This window comes from Mandrillus leucophaeus, unplaced genomic scaffold, assembly GCF_000951045.1.
Source record: "Mandrillus leucophaeus isolate KB7577 unplaced genomic scaffold, Mleu.le_1.0 Scaffold70, whole genome shotgun sequence".
NCBI classification, from domain to species: domain Eukaryota; kingdom Metazoa; phylum Chordata; class Mammalia; order Primates; family Cercopithecidae; genus Mandrillus; species Mandrillus leucophaeus.
Window position 1 is genome coordinate 3,598,351 of NW_012107586.1, and position 18,236 is coordinate 3,616,586.

General features: G+C 49.8%; 2 protein-coding genes across 2 annotated transcripts in view; one reads left to right on the forward strand and one right to left on the reverse strand.

Moving 5' to 3' along the window:
* PLCD4 (phospholipase C, delta 4) overlaps positions 1 to 5,836 on the forward strand; it is a 30,129-nt gene extending 24,293 nt beyond the window's left edge. Inside the window, exons 10-16 of the mRNA XM_011964600.1 lie at positions 359 to 550; positions 1,851 to 2,007; positions 2,362 to 2,478; positions 2,717 to 2,889; positions 4,010 to 4,145; positions 4,458 to 4,607; positions 4,687 to 5,836. Of these exons, the coding sequence (XP_011819990.1) occupies positions 359 to 550; positions 1,851 to 2,007; positions 2,362 to 2,478; positions 2,717 to 2,889; positions 4,010 to 4,145; positions 4,458 to 4,607; positions 4,687 to 4,793 (1,032 nt within the window). The 3' untranslated portion in view covers positions 4,794 to 5,836. The remainder of the gene's footprint in view (positions 1 to 358; positions 551 to 1,850; positions 2,008 to 2,361; positions 2,479 to 2,716; positions 2,890 to 4,009; positions 4,146 to 4,457; positions 4,608 to 4,686) is intronic.
* A 288-nt stretch (positions 5,837 to 6,124) lies between these two features.
* ZNF142 (zinc finger protein 142) overlaps positions 6,125 to 18,236 on the reverse strand; it is a 22,374-nt gene continuing 10,262 nt past the window's right edge. Inside the window, exons 7-11 of the mRNA XM_011964614.1 lie at positions 17,020 to 17,881; positions 14,553 to 14,730; positions 10,496 to 13,448; positions 8,857 to 8,962; positions 6,125 to 7,007 (exon numbers count right to left, since the gene is read on the reverse strand). Coding sequence (XP_011820004.1) covers positions 6,538 to 7,007; positions 8,857 to 8,962; positions 10,496 to 13,448; positions 14,553 to 14,730; positions 17,020 to 17,881 — 4,569 coding nt within the window. The 3' untranslated portion in view covers positions 6,125 to 6,537. The remainder of the gene's footprint in view (positions 7,008 to 8,856; positions 8,963 to 10,495; positions 13,449 to 14,552; positions 14,731 to 17,019; positions 17,882 to 18,236) is intronic.

Consider the following 18,236-nt stretch of genomic DNA (forward strand, 5'->3'; position numbering starts at 1 on the left):
CCCGTCTCGGCCTCCCAAAGTGCTGGGATTACAGGCTTGAGCCACCGCGCCCGGCCTCTTATGGTATTCTTATGTTCTTTATATTGACATGTAAATCTCTAATCTATAAGGAGTATTTACTGTGTCAAATGTGTGGCAGGAGGCCACATATATTATTTTCCATATAGATAGAGATATTAAAAGTTTGCTTAACAATATGGGAATTCCAATTGTATGTATCAAGCAGCTGATCTCTTCCCTCAGGAACTTCCGACCACTCACTCACTTCCTCTGCCTTTGAGAACAATGAGGCTGGCATGATTCCCAGGAGTACCCGAGAGCAGACAAGTAGACAGGCCCCTTCATTTTTGTCCCCTAGGAGCTTCGGAGGAAGATCCTGGTGAAGGGGAAGAAGTTAACACTTGAGGAAGACCTGGAATATGAGGAAGAGGAAGTAGAGCCTGGGCTGGAGGGTGAGCATGAGTCAGAATTGGCGCTGGAGTCCCAGTTTGAGACTGAGTCTGAGCCTGAGCCCCAGGAGCAGAACCTTCAGATTAAGGACAAAAAGAAGGTAAGCCAGGAGTGGTCTTTCTGCTTTGGTATTTAGTCAACTTGCACAAGCTGAGGGCCTGTTCGTGAAGACTGGAGCCGTGCAAGGTGCAGGGCCAAGGAGCAATGACCCTTCCTCCCAATGAAGGAGATTTAAGAAGGCATGTATGGCATCAACATATATTATATACTGCCCTATACAGGTATGTTGCAGTGGCTTTCCAACTTCTTTGGGCCACACAATCTTTTAATTTTTTTTATTAATGAAATCTTATACAAAATAGATAAATGCAGAACCATCCTAGTTGAAGCACCCATTTGGCTTTCTCCTGGGTGCCCTAGTGACTCTTAAGACATTTTTGTACTTCTTGGTTTTCTTAAAGGCCAGCTTGAAAACCAGTGATGAGGGGATGTGTGTGTCTGTATGTGTAACATTATTATATTGGGTAAGTAGGGGTTACTGGAGTGATTGCTGTGACCTCAACCAAAGTGGGCACAGAGAAAGCTTCTTGGAAAGGGTTTTAGGAAGGACCAGCAGTAGCCAGAGCAGGAAGGAGAGCGCTTTGAGGTGGGGAGGCTGAAGGCTCTGAGAAGGCTATGCTACAGTGGTCCATCTCCCTGTGGGGAAGGGAGGCACAGGGAGAAGGGATGCCATTGGTGGGGCCTCCAAAATCCTGGTTTGAAGTCTGCCTTTCTCTCTCTTGTGCATTTGTGTGGCTCACTCAGCCGACTGACTCCTAGCTTATCCTGTGCTTTCTGGGGCTGTGGTGTCTAACCTGCTGCCATGTCCGGGGATGGAAATGGGAATTCAGGAGACAAATCCAAAGATATAACTCTGGGACTCTCACATCCTTCCAGGTGTGACTTCCGTGACCATTTGCATACCTTGACATATCTGTCTGGATTCATGTACATTTTGACCAAAGATTATTGTTCCTTTGTTTTAAATGAGAGGGAGGGAGGATAATGCCTCTCTGTTTAAAAATAATAATAAATTTAAAACCTCTTACCCAGGATGTAACATAGAGCAAACACAAGCCCAGAGGCTGACACTGATCCCAGCAGTACATGCAGACCGCCTTTATTCCCATTCCCACCCCCAGGTTGTGACGTGTCCGCTGTTTTGTCCGTCTATCTGTTGTCAGATTGTGGCCCAGGCTCCTATTTCCAAGCCTGGGTCCCTTCTCTTGTCCCAGCAGGTGAGGCAGGAGGGAGAATACACTGGGGAGGCAGTGGGCAGAGGTTTAGGTTGGACGGCCATTAGCTTCTTCTCTCTCAGACTGCTGAGGGTTCAATTCCATCTTCTTTTCCACCTTTTCCAGAAATCCAAGACCATCTTGTGTCCAGCCCTCTCTTCCCTGGTTATCTACTTGAAGTCTGTCTCATTCCGCAGCTTCACACATTCAAAGAAGCACTACCACTTCTATGAGATATCATCTTTCTCTGAAACCAAGGCCAAGCGCCTCATCAAGGAGGCTGGTCAGGACCAAAATGGAGGGATGGGGAGGGAAGTGGGATGGATAGGTTCAGGCCCGAAGGACTGGCAGGTAAGTCCCAAGAAAAAAGACAAGGTATCTAAGGAGGGATGAAGGAGTTCAGAAACTCCTCAGAACAGGCATGGGTAGAGGAGTTATGAATAGTGGCTCAAGGGTCTAGGGGCAGGAAAGCTGGGGAAGATGGTCTGGATGGAACAGAATAGAGAGGCATAGTGAAACTTTCTGGAGCCAGCTTCAGATGCTGGAGAGAAGGGTGAAGGGTAGGCAGGGTCCTTGGGACTAGGGAAGTGGGAGATTCCACCCCACTTTCCATCTCCCTCTCTATACCCTTTTACAGGCAATGAGTTTGTGCAGCACAATACTTGGCAGTTAAGCCGTGTGTATCCCAGCGGCCTGAGGACAGACTCTTCCAACTACAACCCCCAGGAACTCTGGAATGCAGGCTGCCAGATGGGTGAGGCGGCAGCAGGAACTGGGAAGAGGGAGTGGAGGAGCAGCAGGTGGGAAATAAGTTCTCTAGTGACAGTAGGGTTGGGGAATGCTCAAGAAAATCACTAGGCTGAGAAGTGCTATCAGTGGAGGTATTACCAGCAGGTACCGTGCACCCAATACCTATCTTCTTAACTCCCTGAAAGAGGGGCTGGAAGGCCTCCATGGTGAATCTTGCTCTTCTTTTCTCCTGGGGCCCTCAGTGGCCATGAATATGCAGACTGCAGGGCTTGAAATGGACATCTGTGATGGGCATTTCCGCCAGAATGGTGGCTGTGGCTATGTGCTGAAGCCAGACTTCCTGCGTGATAACCAAAGTTCCTTCCACCCCGAGAGACCCATCAGCCCTTTCAAGGCCCAGACTCTCTTAATCCAGGTACAACGGAAATAAGCTGTTGGGAAGAAACTGAGATAACTGGGATAGAAGTGAGGGAAGAGGTGGCTAGGCCTGACAGGAATATTAACTGTCTAGTTTTAGCTTTTGGAGCCAGCTGCCTAGCTTCAAACCACAACTTCCTAATTGGGTAATGCTGGGCAAGTTCCTTAACCTCTCCATACCTCAGTCTGCTCACCTGCAAAATGGGGGTAACACTACCACCTGCCTGACAGGGTTATAAGGAGTATAGCTGTTAATATGAAGTTCTTACAACTCCTGGTACACAGGAAGTGCTATAAAAGAGGCTGATTGGGAGCGACAGCTTACACCTGTAATCTCAGTGCTTTGGAGGCCAAGGCAGGAGGATTGCTTGAGCCCAGGAGTTTGAGACCAGCCTGGACAACAGTGAGACCCCCATCTCTAAAAAAATTTAAAAATTAGCCTGGCACATGACTATAGTCCTGGCTACTTAGGAGACTAAGCCTGGAGGGTCACTTGAGCCCAGGAGTTAGAGGTTGTAGTGAGTGATGACCGCCCCACCGCATTCCAGCTTGGGCGACAGTCTCATCGTGTCTCTTTGAAAAAAAAAAAAAAAGAGGCTGCTGTCATTAGCATGCCTACTTTCAAACTGTTGAATTTCTACCTGGATCCATTTTATTTTATTTATTTATTTTTTCTTCTGAGACAGAGTCTTGCTCTGCTGCCTAGGCCGGAGTGCAGTGGCATGATCTTGGCTGACTGCAACCTCCGCCTCCTCGGTTCAAGTGATTCTCCCATCTGAGCCCTCCGAGTAGTTGGGACTACGGGCGCCTGCCACCATGCCTTGCTTATTTTTGTATTTTTAGCAGAGATAGGGTTTCACCATGTTGCCCAGGCTGGTCTCCTGATTTCAAGTGATCCACCCACCTTGGTCTCCCGAAGTGTTAGGATTACAGGTGTGAGCCACTGCACCCGGCCCTTGGATGCATTGTAAATTGCAGATAGAATACTAGAAAAAAATATATTACCCATGGAGGATGTTCTGCAAACCAAAAAGCTTCTCCTCCCCTGGGATTGGGAGTAGGGTCAGGTGGGGCTGGGCTGAGCAGGAACTCGTGAGATTCCAGAGCCCTCGTTACAGGTGATCAGTGGTCAGCAACTCCCCAAACTCAACAAGACCAAAGAGGGGTCCATTGTGGATCCACTGGTGAAAGTGCAGATCTTTGGTGTCCGTCTAGACACAGCACGGCAGGAGACCAACTATGTGGAGAACAATGGTGAGAAACTGGCAGTGCTGGGGAAGTAGGGGTAGGAGCATGATTAGTTTTCCTTCTAGTCTGCCTTCCATTAAGTATAGTCTCTGTTATTGCATGTCCCTACATGGGAGGCAGTGTGGAACAGTACAAAGAATCCTAGCTCTTTACTTAAAAGCTCCAGTGACCTGGGCAAATTACTTGCTTACTCTGAGCCTTCTTCCTCACCTATAAAATGCTGATTGCCATCTAGATTAAATGAGAATACAAGAAAAGCAACCCAGTCAAGAAGACTGTCATAATGTCTTCTTCATTTCCTTCTATCCACCAACTCAGGTTTTAATCCATACTGGGGGCAGACACTGTGTTTCCGGGTGCTGGTGCCTGAACTTGCCATGCTGCGTTTTGTGGTAATGGATTATGACTGGAAATCCCGAAATGACTTTATTGGTCAGTACACCCTGCCTTGGAGCTGCATGCAACAAGGTGAGCCAGCCCCCTTTGACCCCTGGCCAATACCCCAGGTCTGACTGCCTTCTTAATGCTGTCCTCCTGCCCCTTCCAGGTTACCGCCACATTCACCTGCTATCCAAAGATGGCATCAGCCTCTGCCCAGCTTCCATCTTTGTGTATATCTGCATTCGGGAAGGTCTGGAGGGGGATGAGTCCTGAGGTGGGCACTTCACGGGAAGGGTTGGTGTGCTGGCTTTAGATGGTGCGAAACACCTGGAAGGACGCTCTAGAGAACAAATGGAAGTGGTGAAAACCAAGCTTTGGATTGTGCATTCCTAGGCACAAAATTACCTCATCCTTCCTAACAAGCAAATCTGGGACCTGATTTTCCACCGTTTTTCTCTTTTCTTTCCTTCCCTTGTTTTCATAAGCCTTTGGTATCTTTCCTGCCCTTTCCCTTTGTGTACTCTATACTGGAGTTCCCTTCTTCCTCTTGCTGTAGGCTCAATCCCATACCAACATCTATGACTAATCTTTCCCATCAACTCTGTGTGAGGGCAGATTGCAATTAGAAATTCAGAGGGGCTTGGAACAGAGAAACCTAAAGAAGCATCATCCCCTCCACTCCCAACTTCCTCAAAACCCAAAGCCAAGGGAAGGATAAATCAAGGCTCAAGGCTTCCCTGGCCAAGATTAGGGAGAGACTTGACCCCAGGACTGTACGACTCTCAAGAGAACACTGCACAGCACTCACAGTCCCCACTGGACTGCTTCCTCCTTAGCCCCACTGGTATAAATACATCTCTCCAATTTGGCTTCGATATGGTCTGTCATTGTTGGGCAAGGAGGGGAGGTACAAGGGTTGTGGGAACATCTGGGTAGTCAGGTGAGAGAAGGAAAAGGTAGACAAAGAAGTTCCCAGGAGACCTCCTGCATGTGCTACATAGGAAGGACACAGAGTATGGCTTTTAAGAATCAGGGCAAAAGAAGACAAAAGATTATGTGGTCCCAGCCTTCCTGAAGATTCTGGCTGGAACCATCCTGGTTTATGTCTGTTGTCCCAGCATAATTATTAATAGTACCCTCTTTAAGTTTTCCCAGTGTGTCCCAGTTTAGATGATCAATTATATAGTAAGGCACTACAGAATTATACTGTGAGGCAGTTACAGAATTCTGAATTGGAGATTTTCTTCTCTAGTCATCTGCCTTTCCATAGTATCCTTGCACTTTAACACCTTACTGCAGGTGCTGAGCCAGTCTGAGGATTGATGATGAGCTAAAGTTGCTTCTAGGAGAAGGCTTAGTGGGTAGCAATCCTCCCTTTATAGATACAGGTAGACAAAGGAGCTTGAAGTAGGGAGCTGGCCAAGGGTCAAGACAGCTCAAGGACAGAGAGAAGGCAGACCTAGGCCTGTTTCAGAATCAATACTGAGTGAAGATGGAAGGAGACAAAAGGGAGGCAGAGGTCTGAGAGGGGACAGAGTTGATCAAGATGACAGCTTGGAAATGTTAAGACAGGGATTTGGGTAAATCTATAATGTAGTAACCACTTTCTGTTTAACATGCTTTATAGAGCATTAGGCACAACAGCACATGCGGTTAGATACAATTGTTTTTAGAAGATTCTGAAAGAAAATAGGACTTGACACAGTAAGAAGGAAAGAGAAGATTGAGTGGGTAAAATCCAGATCTTATAGCCAGGGACTTTGATGGAGTGATGGTGAAGAAACCGGGAACTCGCAGGTTAAAAACACAATATACAGCAATAAGAAATCAACATTGTAGTCCATGTCCCCCTTTTATATGGGTGATAATTTCAAAGTACTATAGCCAGAGTCCCAGGAGGGTTCTAGTCACCCTTGCTCCCCAAAAGCCAGTCCTTCCTTAGGCTCCTCAGGTTAGTGCTGATCCCAGTCTGCACATCTCAGACCATACCCTCTTCCTATTCAGGTGGGGCAGGCTTTCAGCCCTCAGGTCCAGTGTGGGGAGTGGCAGGAGCAGGAGGGCTGGGATCCTCCAGCTGCACATCATGCAGGTGCACTGTGGGGGTGGTGGGGTCTTTGCCCACACCCTGGTTTGGGTCGGCTTGGTCAGGGTGGTGCCTGCGTATGTGCTTGACCACCTGGAACTTTTGCTTGGCCTTGTAGTTGCAGAGGCGGCAAAAGAAGGGGTGGCGGTCGGTGTGGGTGAGGGCATGATGGCGCAGGCCAGCAGCCCAGCGGAAAGCACGGTGGCACACGTTGCACACATAGGGTTTGGCCTCACTGTGCTTGCGAAGGTGGGTGCGCAGCAGGAAGCGCGTCTTGAAGGCCTTGCCGCACTGCTCACACATGAAAGCCCGTGCTTCTCGATGCCGGGTCTCCTGGTGCACACGCAGTGCATCAGCCCGATTGGTGCAGTACTCACACTCGGGACACTGGTATGGCTTCAGTCCTACAGGGCAGAGAACAAATCACCATTGAAAGGCGGTGGAGCAAGGTTCAGTGGGCCATGGAGTTACTGTGATCGGTGGATATAAAGAATGCAAGCAGCAAGTTGACTAATGACCATATCTTTGGAATGCTCCAGTCCTCCAGTCCTGTTTGACATTTCTTTTTTTTTTTTTTTGAGATGGAGTTTCGCTCTTGTTGCCCAGGCTGGAGTGCAGTGGCATAATCTCTGCTCACAATCTCTGCCTCCCAAGTTCAAGTGATTCTCCTGCCTCAATCTCCCAAGTAGCTGGAATAACAGGCATGTGGCACCACACCTGGCTAATTTTGTATTTTAGTAGAGACAGGGTTTCACCATGTTGGCCAGGCTGGTCTCGAACTCTAGACCTCCGGTGATCTGCCCTCCTTGGCCTCCCAAAGTGCTGGGATTATAGGCATGACCACTGCGCCCGGCCCTGTCTGACATTTCTGTGCCTTTCCAACACAGAGTCCTTGTACCTCAATAAGAAATCAATGTTGTAGTCCCAGCAATCAATGTTGTGGGTGCCCAATGGATGCTGAAGATTAACTGGACCTCTAACCAACTAGCTACATGACAGTAATGAATATTCAAATATGGAAGGGTTTCCACATGGGAAATAACCCTCTTTTGGTCACAGGGTACTCATGGAATTTGTCAATTCATTTAAACACAACTGCTTGTTCAACTCAAAAAGCCAAAGACCAGCCTGGGCAACAAAGTGAGACCCTGTCTCTACAAAAAAATTAGGTGGGCGTGGTGGCGTGTACTTGGTAGTCCCAGCTACTTGGGAGGCTAAGGCAAGAAGATCATGTGTACCCAGGAGTTTGAGGTTGTAGTGAGCTATGACTGCACCACTGCACTCCAGCATGGGCAACAGAGCAAGACCCTGTCACGGAAAAAAAAAAAAAAAAAAAAAGTAAAAGAAATACTTAGGAGGGGCCAGGCACGGTGGCTCACGCCTGTAATCCCAGCACTTTGGGAGGCCGAGGCGGGCGGATCATGAGGTCAGGAGATTGAGACCATTCTGGCTAATATGGTGAAACCCCCGTCCCGTCTCTACTAAAAATACAAAAAATTAACTGGGCATGGCGGCAGGTGCCTGTAGTCCCAGCTACTCGGGAGGCTGAGGCAGGAGAATGGTGTGAACCTGGGAGGCAGAGCTTGCAGTGAGCTGAGACTGTGCCACTGCACTCCAGGCTGGGCAACAGAGTGAGACTCCGTCTCAAAAAAAAAAGAAAAAAAAAAAAAAAGAAAAAGAAATACTTAGGAGGGAAGAGGTAGAGGTGAAAGAAGTGGCATTCACAAAAGCAGAGGGCCTTGAAATGCTCCTAATCAATTCCTCCACACAGGGAAGATCAGATGCAGTAAGCACAGGCACATGATTGTGTGCTTTCAAGAACCGAGTTTGTGGATTCCATCCATACCCAGGAGAAGAAAAGGACAGACTGGAACAGGAGACCCCTCTACTTTCTCCTTTTTAACTCATGACAGTTCTGTCATGTCTGTATAAGAGCCAGGCAAATCTGCCCTCAGTCACCCAAGTTTGAGTTGGGGGTTCTCACGAGGGGAAAAATGACTGACCTTGTAACACAGTCACCTGGGAAGCTTTTGGAAATTACATATGCACAGGTTCTCAGGTTTACCCTTCTGATTCTGACAGGTCTTCAGTGGGTTGGGGAGCCATTCTGGCACATACAACCCCAGCCTACCCTCTACTCCCAATGTGAAAATTGATGTTGGCCCTGAATTGGAACAAGGACCAACCTTGGTGAGGTGAGGTTTGCCAGGGAACAAGGGAACCCTTCAGGCCTGTGAAACCACACGGACTCACCTGTGTGCTTGGTCATGTGGTATTTGAGCTGGTTGACCCACTTGCACTTATAGCCACACTCAGGGCACAGGTACTTCCGTTCCTCCTTGTGGATCCGCATGTGGTACTGGAAGAGGCAAGAGCAAAAAGTAGAAAATGTGTACCCTTTGGTACTCACTGGGTGTAGAAGTAGGGGTAAATAGGCAGAGAAACTGTTGGCAGATAACCCTGTTCCCTGCTCCCATCCTGTCCATAGGCCGCTTATCAACCAGGTCCCTGAGTTTTGTCAGTTTGGTATCCTAGGTTTGCCTTAGCTCTGTCACTTACTAGCTATGTCCCAGATGGTTTAATCTCTAATTCTCGGACTACTAATTTATAAAATGGGGAATAAAGTATCTATATCTCATATTTTTGAAATGATTAGAATTATAGTGCTAGAAATATAGTAAGTACTCAATAAATGTTAGCTGTTATTATCTAGATTGTTCTTACCCTATTCTATGCCTTTATCATACGGCAAGCAGACATTATGGAACTTCATTTTTCTTAATCTTCAGTTTCTTGCTAGGAATTTTTTTTTTTTTTTTTAAGAGACAGGGTCTCACTCTATTGCCCAGGCTGGAGTGAACTGGCATGGTCACAGCTCTCTGCAGCCTTAACGTCCTGGGCTAAATCGATCCTCCCACCTCAGCCTCCCAAGTAGCTGGGACTACAAGCATGTGCCACAAGGTCCAGCTAATTAAAAAAATTTATTTTTATAAAGACAGAGTCTCCACATGTTGCCCTGGTTGGTCTCAAACTCCTGGGCTCAAGTAATCCTCTGGCCTTGGCCTCCCAAAGTGCTGGGATTACAGGCATGAGCCACTGCACCTGGCCAATAAATTTTTATTTACTTATTTATTTTTGAGACAGAGTCTCGCTCTGTCGCCCAGGCTGGAGTGCAATGGCATGATCTCGGCTCACTGCAAGCTCTGCCTCCTGGGTTCACACCATTCTCCTGCCTCAGCCTCCCGAGTAGCTGGGACTACAGGCACCTGCCCTGCTAATTTTTTGTATTTTTAGTAGAGACGGGGTTTCATAGTGTTAGTCAGGATGGTCTTGATCTCCTGACCTCGCGATCCGCCCACCTCGGCCTCCCAAAGTGCTGGAATTACAGGCATGCGCCACCGCGCCTAGCCCCAATTTTTAAAATGGGGTCTGTTGCTCTGTTACCCAGGCTGGGGTGCAGTGGCATGATCATAGCTCACTGCAGCCTCAAATTCCTAGGCTCAAGAAATCCTCCCACCTCAGCCTCCTGAGTAACTGGGACTACAGGTATATACCACCATGCCTAGCTAATTAAAAAAACTTTTTTTGTAATGGGATCTCAATTTGCTGCCGAGTGGCCTTCAACTCCTGTCTTCAAGCGATCCTCCTACCTTCGTATCTCAAAGTGTTGAGATTACAGGTGTGAGCCACAATATGGAACTTTATCTTTACAACAACCCTATGAAGTTGGTATTATCTCCTTTTTAACAGATGAATAATCTGGGGCTTGGTAAAGGAACTTTCCCAAAGTCACAGAGCTAATATCTGGAGGCATCAGCTTTACAGAACCCAGGCAGTGTAACTCCAGAGCCTGTACTCCTTCCACTTCCTGCCCCATATCCTCTGACATTACCTTGAGGCGAGAGGGATCAGCACAGGCATAAGGGCACAGGTGACAGTGGTAAGGCTTTTCCCCAGTGTGGATGCGGCTGTGCCAGGTGATCTTCTGCCGGTTCTTGGTGCTGTAAGCACAATCGGTGCACTTGTAGAGACGAGTGCCCCCATGCCCTTTCACATGGTGATCTAGTACCAGCTGATGGCGGCACGTGAAGTCACAAAAGGGGCAGTGCAGAGGGGGCTGGCCAGCATCCCCATCCCCATCTGAGGCTGTCACAGCTGCTGAAGTCTCCTCATGCTGTTCCAGGTAGTGCTTCACCAGGCCCACCCGCTCCCGGGCAGCAAAGTCACAGAGCTGACAGCGGTGGCTGAAATGCTGCTGTCTCCGGTGCTCATCCAGAGCCAGTCGGCTAGGGAAGGCCTCCTGGCAGGCCCCACACTCAAGCCGTGGGTGCTGTTTACGGGTGTGTCCTCGTAAGCTGGCAAGGCTGGGGCATAGCAACCCACAGCGGGAACAGTGCAGGGGGCCCTCAGTGGTCTCTGCAGGAGAGCCAAGGACAGGCTGTGCAGGCTCAGGGTGTCGGCGCAGAGCATGCTGCTTAAGTGCTGTCTCTGAGCTGAACTGGGCTTCACACTGGGAGCAGGCAAAGGCTGGGGTGCCTTGGTGGCAGCTGTTGACATGACGAGTAATGTCATGGCGAAGGTAGCCACTATAGTCACAAAGTGGACAGAAGTGGGTGGGTGTTTTGTCATGTACCCTTAGCCGGTGCAAGCGCAGTTTCGAGTTGGTACCAAATGTCTGGGGGCAAGAGCTGCAGGGGATGCGGCCAATGCCTGTATGTCGGGACTGGTGAGCCTCTAACCGGTACCGTCTGGTGGTGGAAAAGTCACAGAAGGGGCACTGATGAGGCTTCACCCCCTCGTGCTTGAGCCGCCGGTGCTGCTGCATGCAACGGCTCTGTTTACAGGTGAAGCCACAGTCCCCACACTGCAGATGGGGCCGGGGCCCACGGGCTGGGGCCACAGTGGGGTGCCTCCGCTTCTGGTGGAGCCTCAAGGCAGAGGCAGCAGGAGCAGTGAATGGGCAGAGGCTGCAGTGCAGCTCTCCAGACTCCTCAAGGGGGCAGCCCCGTGTCTGGTGAGTCCTCAGAGCCCGTTCCTGCTGGCAGCTAAAGGGACATGTGGGGCAGGTGAAGCGAGCCCCCTTCTGCTTTTGAACCAGAACTGTATCCCCATCACCAGATCTGGACTCTGTACTCCTATTCTTCAGGGGAGCAGAGTCCTCATTGCTCAATGGGGACACAAGCTGGGTCTGGGAGGTCCCTCGTTTTCCTCCCCCACTACGTCCTCCCCTGCAGCCTTCAGTCACGTGAGAGGTAATAGAGGAGAGCCGGGAACAAAGGAATGGGCAGGAGTTGCAGTGAAACTTGCCCTGCTCAAAGCGGTGTTTCTTCGGGGCCTCTGTGGGCGAGGAGTTTCCTGCAGCAGGGACTGGGTCAAAGCAGTGCTTCTTAGGGGCCTCTCTGGGCAAGGAGTTTCCTGCAGGAGGGACTGGGGAACCAGAGACTGTGGCAAGAGGCTCTTCTGTTTCTTCTGGCTCCTTGGGAAGCTCCAAAGGAACATCTTTCGGAAGCAGTAGCTCTGCTTCTAGTGGTGCAGGTGGGGGCTTCCCACCTTGTGTGTCCTCTGAGGCCTGGGTACCCGGGAGCACAGGTTGCAGAGGTATGGGTGAATCTGGTCTGGGCAAGCCCTTGTTCTTTCTGAGCAGAACAGGGCACTTCTTCAGCAGGTGGGTGCTGAGGCCACGCTGTTGCTTGAAGCTAGCCCCACACTCAGGGCACAGCAGGGGCTCTCGGCGGCCCTGGCACCCAGTCCTGGAGTGCAGATTCAGGGCCTTCTCCCGGCGAGTGATAAAAGGGCAGTGGGGGCAGCGGAAGGCTCGCCCCTCTCCCTGGATCACTACCATCTGCACCCGCCCCTCTAGCACCAATGCCTCTGCTTGTTCTTTATCCTGTCTCCTTAGAGCCTTGAGTAACGACTCTGACTCAGGTAACGGGGGCAAGGGTGCTGTCTCAGCAGGTGGAGTTGCCTTGAAGGTTCCTACCCAGTTGTTAGGGGCCTCCTCTAAGGATGGATTTGTGGAGGGCTCAGATGCTAGCTTTTCCAGAAGGGGATTTTCTTCGGCACCCAAGTCAGAAGTCCCAATACCTTCAAAGTTAGATAGCTCTGGCCCTTCCAGTCCCAGGGGCCTGAACTCCATAGGGGCTGTTTCAGTGACCTCCTCAAGGGGTGGCTCAGTCACAGACTCCAGCTCTACTCCCAGGGCCTCTAGGTGTAGTGTGCAGCTGCCCTCTTCCACCTCTGCTGGGCTGGAACTGCCAACCAGGTCAACCCCATGGGGAGCCTCACTGCCCTCCTGTCTTCCAGTGTTGACCTCCTCACTTGTCTCTGGCAGGGCCTGGTCCAAGCTGGGGTCCACCACAGTCCCAGGTTCGTGACCTGGCCCCTTGGACTGGGCAGACAGCTGGCTTGAGGGCTCTGAATCTGGTGGGGGTGTCGGGCCCTGCATGGCCCCTTCTGGCTCCTGGCTCGCATAGCGGAGCTGCCAGGCCTGGTCTCCAGGCACATAGCCATGGGCCTTGCGTTTGTGGAACAAGAGTGTGGTGTTGCTGAAGGTGCGGTAGTCACAGAGGGCACAGTGGAACTCACGGAGGCGGGTATGCTTGCAGTTCTCATGGCTCAGCAGAGCCTGCTTGTGGCGGCTCTGGTAACTGCAGTAGTGACAAGGGTAGAGCGGGGCCGGTGTGCCAGGGTGGTGCTGGGAAGCCATGTGCTTCTGCAGCTCATACTTCCGCTTGCAGGCGAAGGCACACACCTCACACATCAGAGACTTGCCCTGATGCCGCAGCTTGTGGCTGCTCAGCTGATCAGCCCGGTGGCAGCGATAGGAGCACTGGTTGCACTGATACCTGGCGAGGAGAGAAAGGGGGAGGCAATCACAATAATTAATCACAACAACTAAGAATCACTCAGTAAATACTTACTGTGGGCCAGGCTCCACGCTCAGTATTGTACATGTGTCACCTGATATAACCCTCCTTTTCACTACCCTATGAAACTGGTATCTCTATTGTCCACGGGAGAAAAACTAAATCACAGATGTTAATAACTTGCCTAAGGTTGGTTACAAAGGAAGCCAGGAGCAGAGACAGCCTAGCTTCAGGGCCTGTGTTCTAAGCCCTACTCTGTACTGCCTTCCTAAAATAATCATGAATCAGCATGACCCACTGTACCCTTCCAAGGAGCTGACGTGGCTACAACTCCACAGGGCAGGTTTCTGTGCCTCGTTTCCCTTCTCCCACATAAGCATGACAGCTCTAGAAACCCCTTAGCCAGCTGTGCCACAGGTCAGAGAACTTGCTGGATTTGGAAGTGGCCAAGACTGGGGCATGAATATAGAGTCTATTCACTTTCCCAGGGACAAACTCTGAGAACTCAAGTACACCTTAGCCTCTAGGCCTATACTGTAGGTCTATACTCCCTTCCCAGAGCCCAGAGACTGCTCGCCATGTGACTGAGCCACAGTCACAGGGGCCAGCTGTAGGCAATGCAGTTGAGACAGTGGGAACAGAGAAGGGTGTTATGAAAAGACTCTCTTTTTTCTTTCCTTTTCTTTTTTGAAACACAGTCTTACTCTGTCACCCAGGCTGGAGTACGGTGGTGCAATCTCGGCTCATTGCAACCTCCTCCTCCTGGCTCAAGCAATTCCAGTGCTTCAGCCTCCCAAGAAGCTGGCATTACAGGTGTCTGCTACCATGTCCAGCTAATTTTTGTAGTTTTAGTAGAGATGGGGTGTTGCCCAGATGGCCTTGAACTCCCAAGTTCAAGTAATTTGCCCGCCCCGGCCTCTCAAAGTGCTGGGATTACAGGTGTGAGTCACTGCACCCGGCCTTAGGAGGAGACTCTCCAGGGATTGGAGAAAGCAACAGGGCCAGAAGTTAGATCCAAGAGGAAGCTAGCTTGGCATAAGGTTCTTGGGATTGGGACGGAGGCCTACGTGTGTGTTGTTGTACCTGAGGTCCCCTGTATGTTTTCGCATGTGCACACGGAGGTAGTGCTTCCACTTGGTGACATAGCCACATTCAGTGCACATGTAATCCTTGGTGTTGGAGTGGGTCAGCATGTGCTTCGATAGGTAGCTCACATCTCGACATGTGAAGTCACACAGCTCACACTTGTGAGGCTTCTCACCTTATATGGGGGATGAGGATGAGGGGAGAGAACACAGGTCAGACACAGAGCAAGTGGACAGACCATTTCTTCCAGCAAGGCTGCCCTGATGCCAGTGAGGAACAACAGCTTCATATGCTACCTGCAACGGTGAAAACCTCACAATAATGAAGGCTGCTTCACAGCCCTCTCAGGTAACTACTCCCCCAACTTTCACACCAATGAAGATGGGAAGAAAGTAAAGACCAAGCTTTTCTTTTCTTTTTTTTTCTTTCTGTTTTTTTAATTGAGACAGAGTCTCACTCTGTCGCCAAGGTTGGAGTACAGTGACGTGACCTCAGCTCACTGCCAAGCTCAGCTGCCCGGGCTCAAGCGATTCTTGTGTCTCAGCCTCCCGAGTAGCTGGGATTATAGGCGCCCGCCACCATGCCTAGCTAAATTTTTTGTATTTTTAGTAGAGACAGGGTTTCACCATGTTAGCCAGGCTGTTCTCGAACTCCTGACCTTAGGTCATCCGCCCACCTTGGCCTTGTAAAGTGTTGGGATTACAGGCATGAGCCACCGTGCCCAGCCCAAGCTTTTCAAAACTAGCTTAAAGTCCACTCTTGATTTGTTTTACAGTTTGCTGTCACTATGGTCAACTGCTCTACTTAGCCTAATTCTTTTGTTTTCCAGAAAAGGAAAAATAAATGAGACAACAGAACAGAATGGTCAAGAATTCTGATCTGAAGTCCAACATAGTAATAAAAATATTAACAGCCAACATGAACAAAGTTCTTACTATGTGAATAGCACTCTTCTGAGCACTTTGTAAAAAAATGCCTCCTCTCGGCTGAGCACGGTAGCTCACGCCTGTAATCCCAGCATTTTGAGAGGCCGAGGCGGGCAGATCACGAGGTCAGGAGATCGAGACCATCCTGGCTAACGCGGTGAAACTCTGTCTATACTAAAAATACAAAAAATTAGCTGGGCGTGGTGGCGGATGCCTGTAGTCCCAGCTACTCGGGAGGCTGAGGCAGGAGAATGGAGGGAACCCGGGAGGCGGAGCTTGTAGTGAGCCGAGATTAGGCTACTACTGTACTCTCAAAAAAACAAAACAAAACAAAAAAAAAAACGCCGCCTCTCCGCAGATTTTCAGAATATCCTTAAGAGGCAGGTGCTATTATCACCCTCATTTTACAGATAGGGAAACTGAGGCACAGAGAAATCATAGAGCCATTAAGTGGTAGTTTAAATCCTAGCTGACTACCATGTGGCTTCGAGCAGTCTGTTTCTTTGTCTCCAAAAGGTTGGTATAAAGATTATATGAGATGTTCCAAAGTTGTCAGTGAAACTCAGTGAGAACTCAAAGGTGAGCTGTTCATGTTGATGGTCAAGACCTGGCACTGACAGGCTGGGCCAGGTTCCTTCAGGACCCCTCCTTGTTGTCCCTGCCCACTCACCCAGCCCCATTCCCTACGGTGAAAGGCTGGCAACATGGTACTCTGCAGAGTTCTAACACTATCTGTGTCGTCTTAAAGTAGGTCTCAGAGTTTGTCTCTTTTCTCATCTTTACCTGCCTTACTTACAAGATTAAACCTCTTGGAAAGACCTCAGAAACATGAGATTCTGTGACTAAAGCATGTACAGGAACGAGTTCAATGAGAATAATGGCTTTGTCCCAGGCTACCTAATATTTTTTCTCCCAAACCAGTGTCTTTGATGAAAATTCTAAAAATGTCCTGTCAATCCACTGATGTTAACATAGAGATCACAAATGGGATGATGCTGTAGCAGGAAGCTTGGTTTGGTTGTTACCTAAAGCATCAAGAATGCTGGAAGACAGTTACGAGTGCCAGTTAAACATCTGCAACTTCCAGGTCACTGGAGGTGATCTTGTTCGGTATCATGGACACCCAAGCTATAGAAGGCCATATGCATGTGGACGGTTCAGTCCCCTCGCCCCTGTCTCTTAGCACATCCCAAAACATGAATTGCAACGTAAGGTAATTTGTCCTAGTTTGGGTTTCTTCAGGCTTGATGTTAACCCACTCAAGCCTGACTAGGGGTGGGCAGAACTGGACAGGGGCTTAAGAGGCACAGCACCACAGTGGTTAGAGCACAGGCTCTGGAATCAGACGGCATGGATTCAAATCCTAGCTCTACTAGTTTACTAGCTAAGTGACACTCAAGGCTCATTTGTAAACCTGGAATACTAGATCTATCTCTAGGAATTTTGGGTCAAATGAGAAAATGTATGCAAGGCCCTTTGTAGCCATTATCACCACCATCATTATTACAACATTATTGTAAAGATGGAAACCATCCTACCGGTATGTAGAAGCATGTGTCGGATGAGCACCCTCTTGTGGGCAGTGGCAAAGCTGCACTCAGGACACTGGTGGATCTTTTCATGAGCATGCATCTTGCCTACATGATCCTGGTAAGCCACTGGGTTGAAGGTGGCAAAGGGGCAGAAGGTGCAGCGCAGCTCTTCACTGCCAGGGTGGCCCTGCTTCTTGTGTTTACGGAATAGGTGCTTATTGGAACAAGCAAAGTCACAGTGGGGGCAGTGGAAGGCGTAGTGGCTCTTGTGGTGGGCCTCCATGGCTTCGGCTGTGGCAAAGAGCATGGGACATGAGTGATGGCGGCACTCCACAGCCCGCACCCCATGGGTCTCCTTCAGGTGCTTAATGAAGGCCTTGCGGTCGGGTGCTGCATAGCTGCAGCCCTCCTGAAAGCAGCGAAGGGGTACCGGCTCTGCCGCGGCTGCTGCCGTGTGGCTCTTGAGGTGCTCCTTGAGGGCCTGGCTGAGGCGGAATTCCTCACGGCAGACAGGACAGGCATAGGTGTCTGAGTAGAAGTTGGAAATATCTTCATGCATGCTGGCCATGTGGCGGTTGAGTGCATTCCTCTCCACTGCACTGTAGTGGCACAGTGGGCAGTGGTGGGCCTTTTCACCCAGCTCCCGCAGCAGATGGGTCTTGAGCTTGCTCTTACTGGTGAAGAACTTCTGGCAGTTGGGGCACTGGAGACTGGGGTCTGGGAAGTGGAGATGAAGGTGTTCCACCAGATGGGTCCGCTTCTTAAAGCAGCGCTTACACTCTGGACACATATGGGTCTTGAAGAGGGACTCGGTGCCAGAGACCACATCCCCTGGGAGAGGGAATAGAGTTGAGAGAGTGAGATTTTTCTGGGGATAGCCAGATAATGGGAGAACCACAATTTGCTCAGACACAAACAATGTGTGGCCTCTCTCCAGCAAACCAAGCAAAAGGGTCTCAAACACTGTAGTCTCAAAGAAAAGGTGAGAAACTCAAGTTTTAAGAGAAGCAAAACCACAAGGGCTTCTCAGGCCTTGCTGTGACATCCTGTTTGAAGTGCTTTACTCAGCTACCTGCTCTTCTTGAGTCTTTGTTTAGAGCTGCTTAAAACAATCTGAATGGAGCATTCTTGTTCTTTCCTGCCTTGTTCTATGGGGGCAGGCAGAAGCATCAGCAAGATTAGTTAGAAGGAAAAGAGCCCCCAAGGGGGTGAGCCAAAAGAAA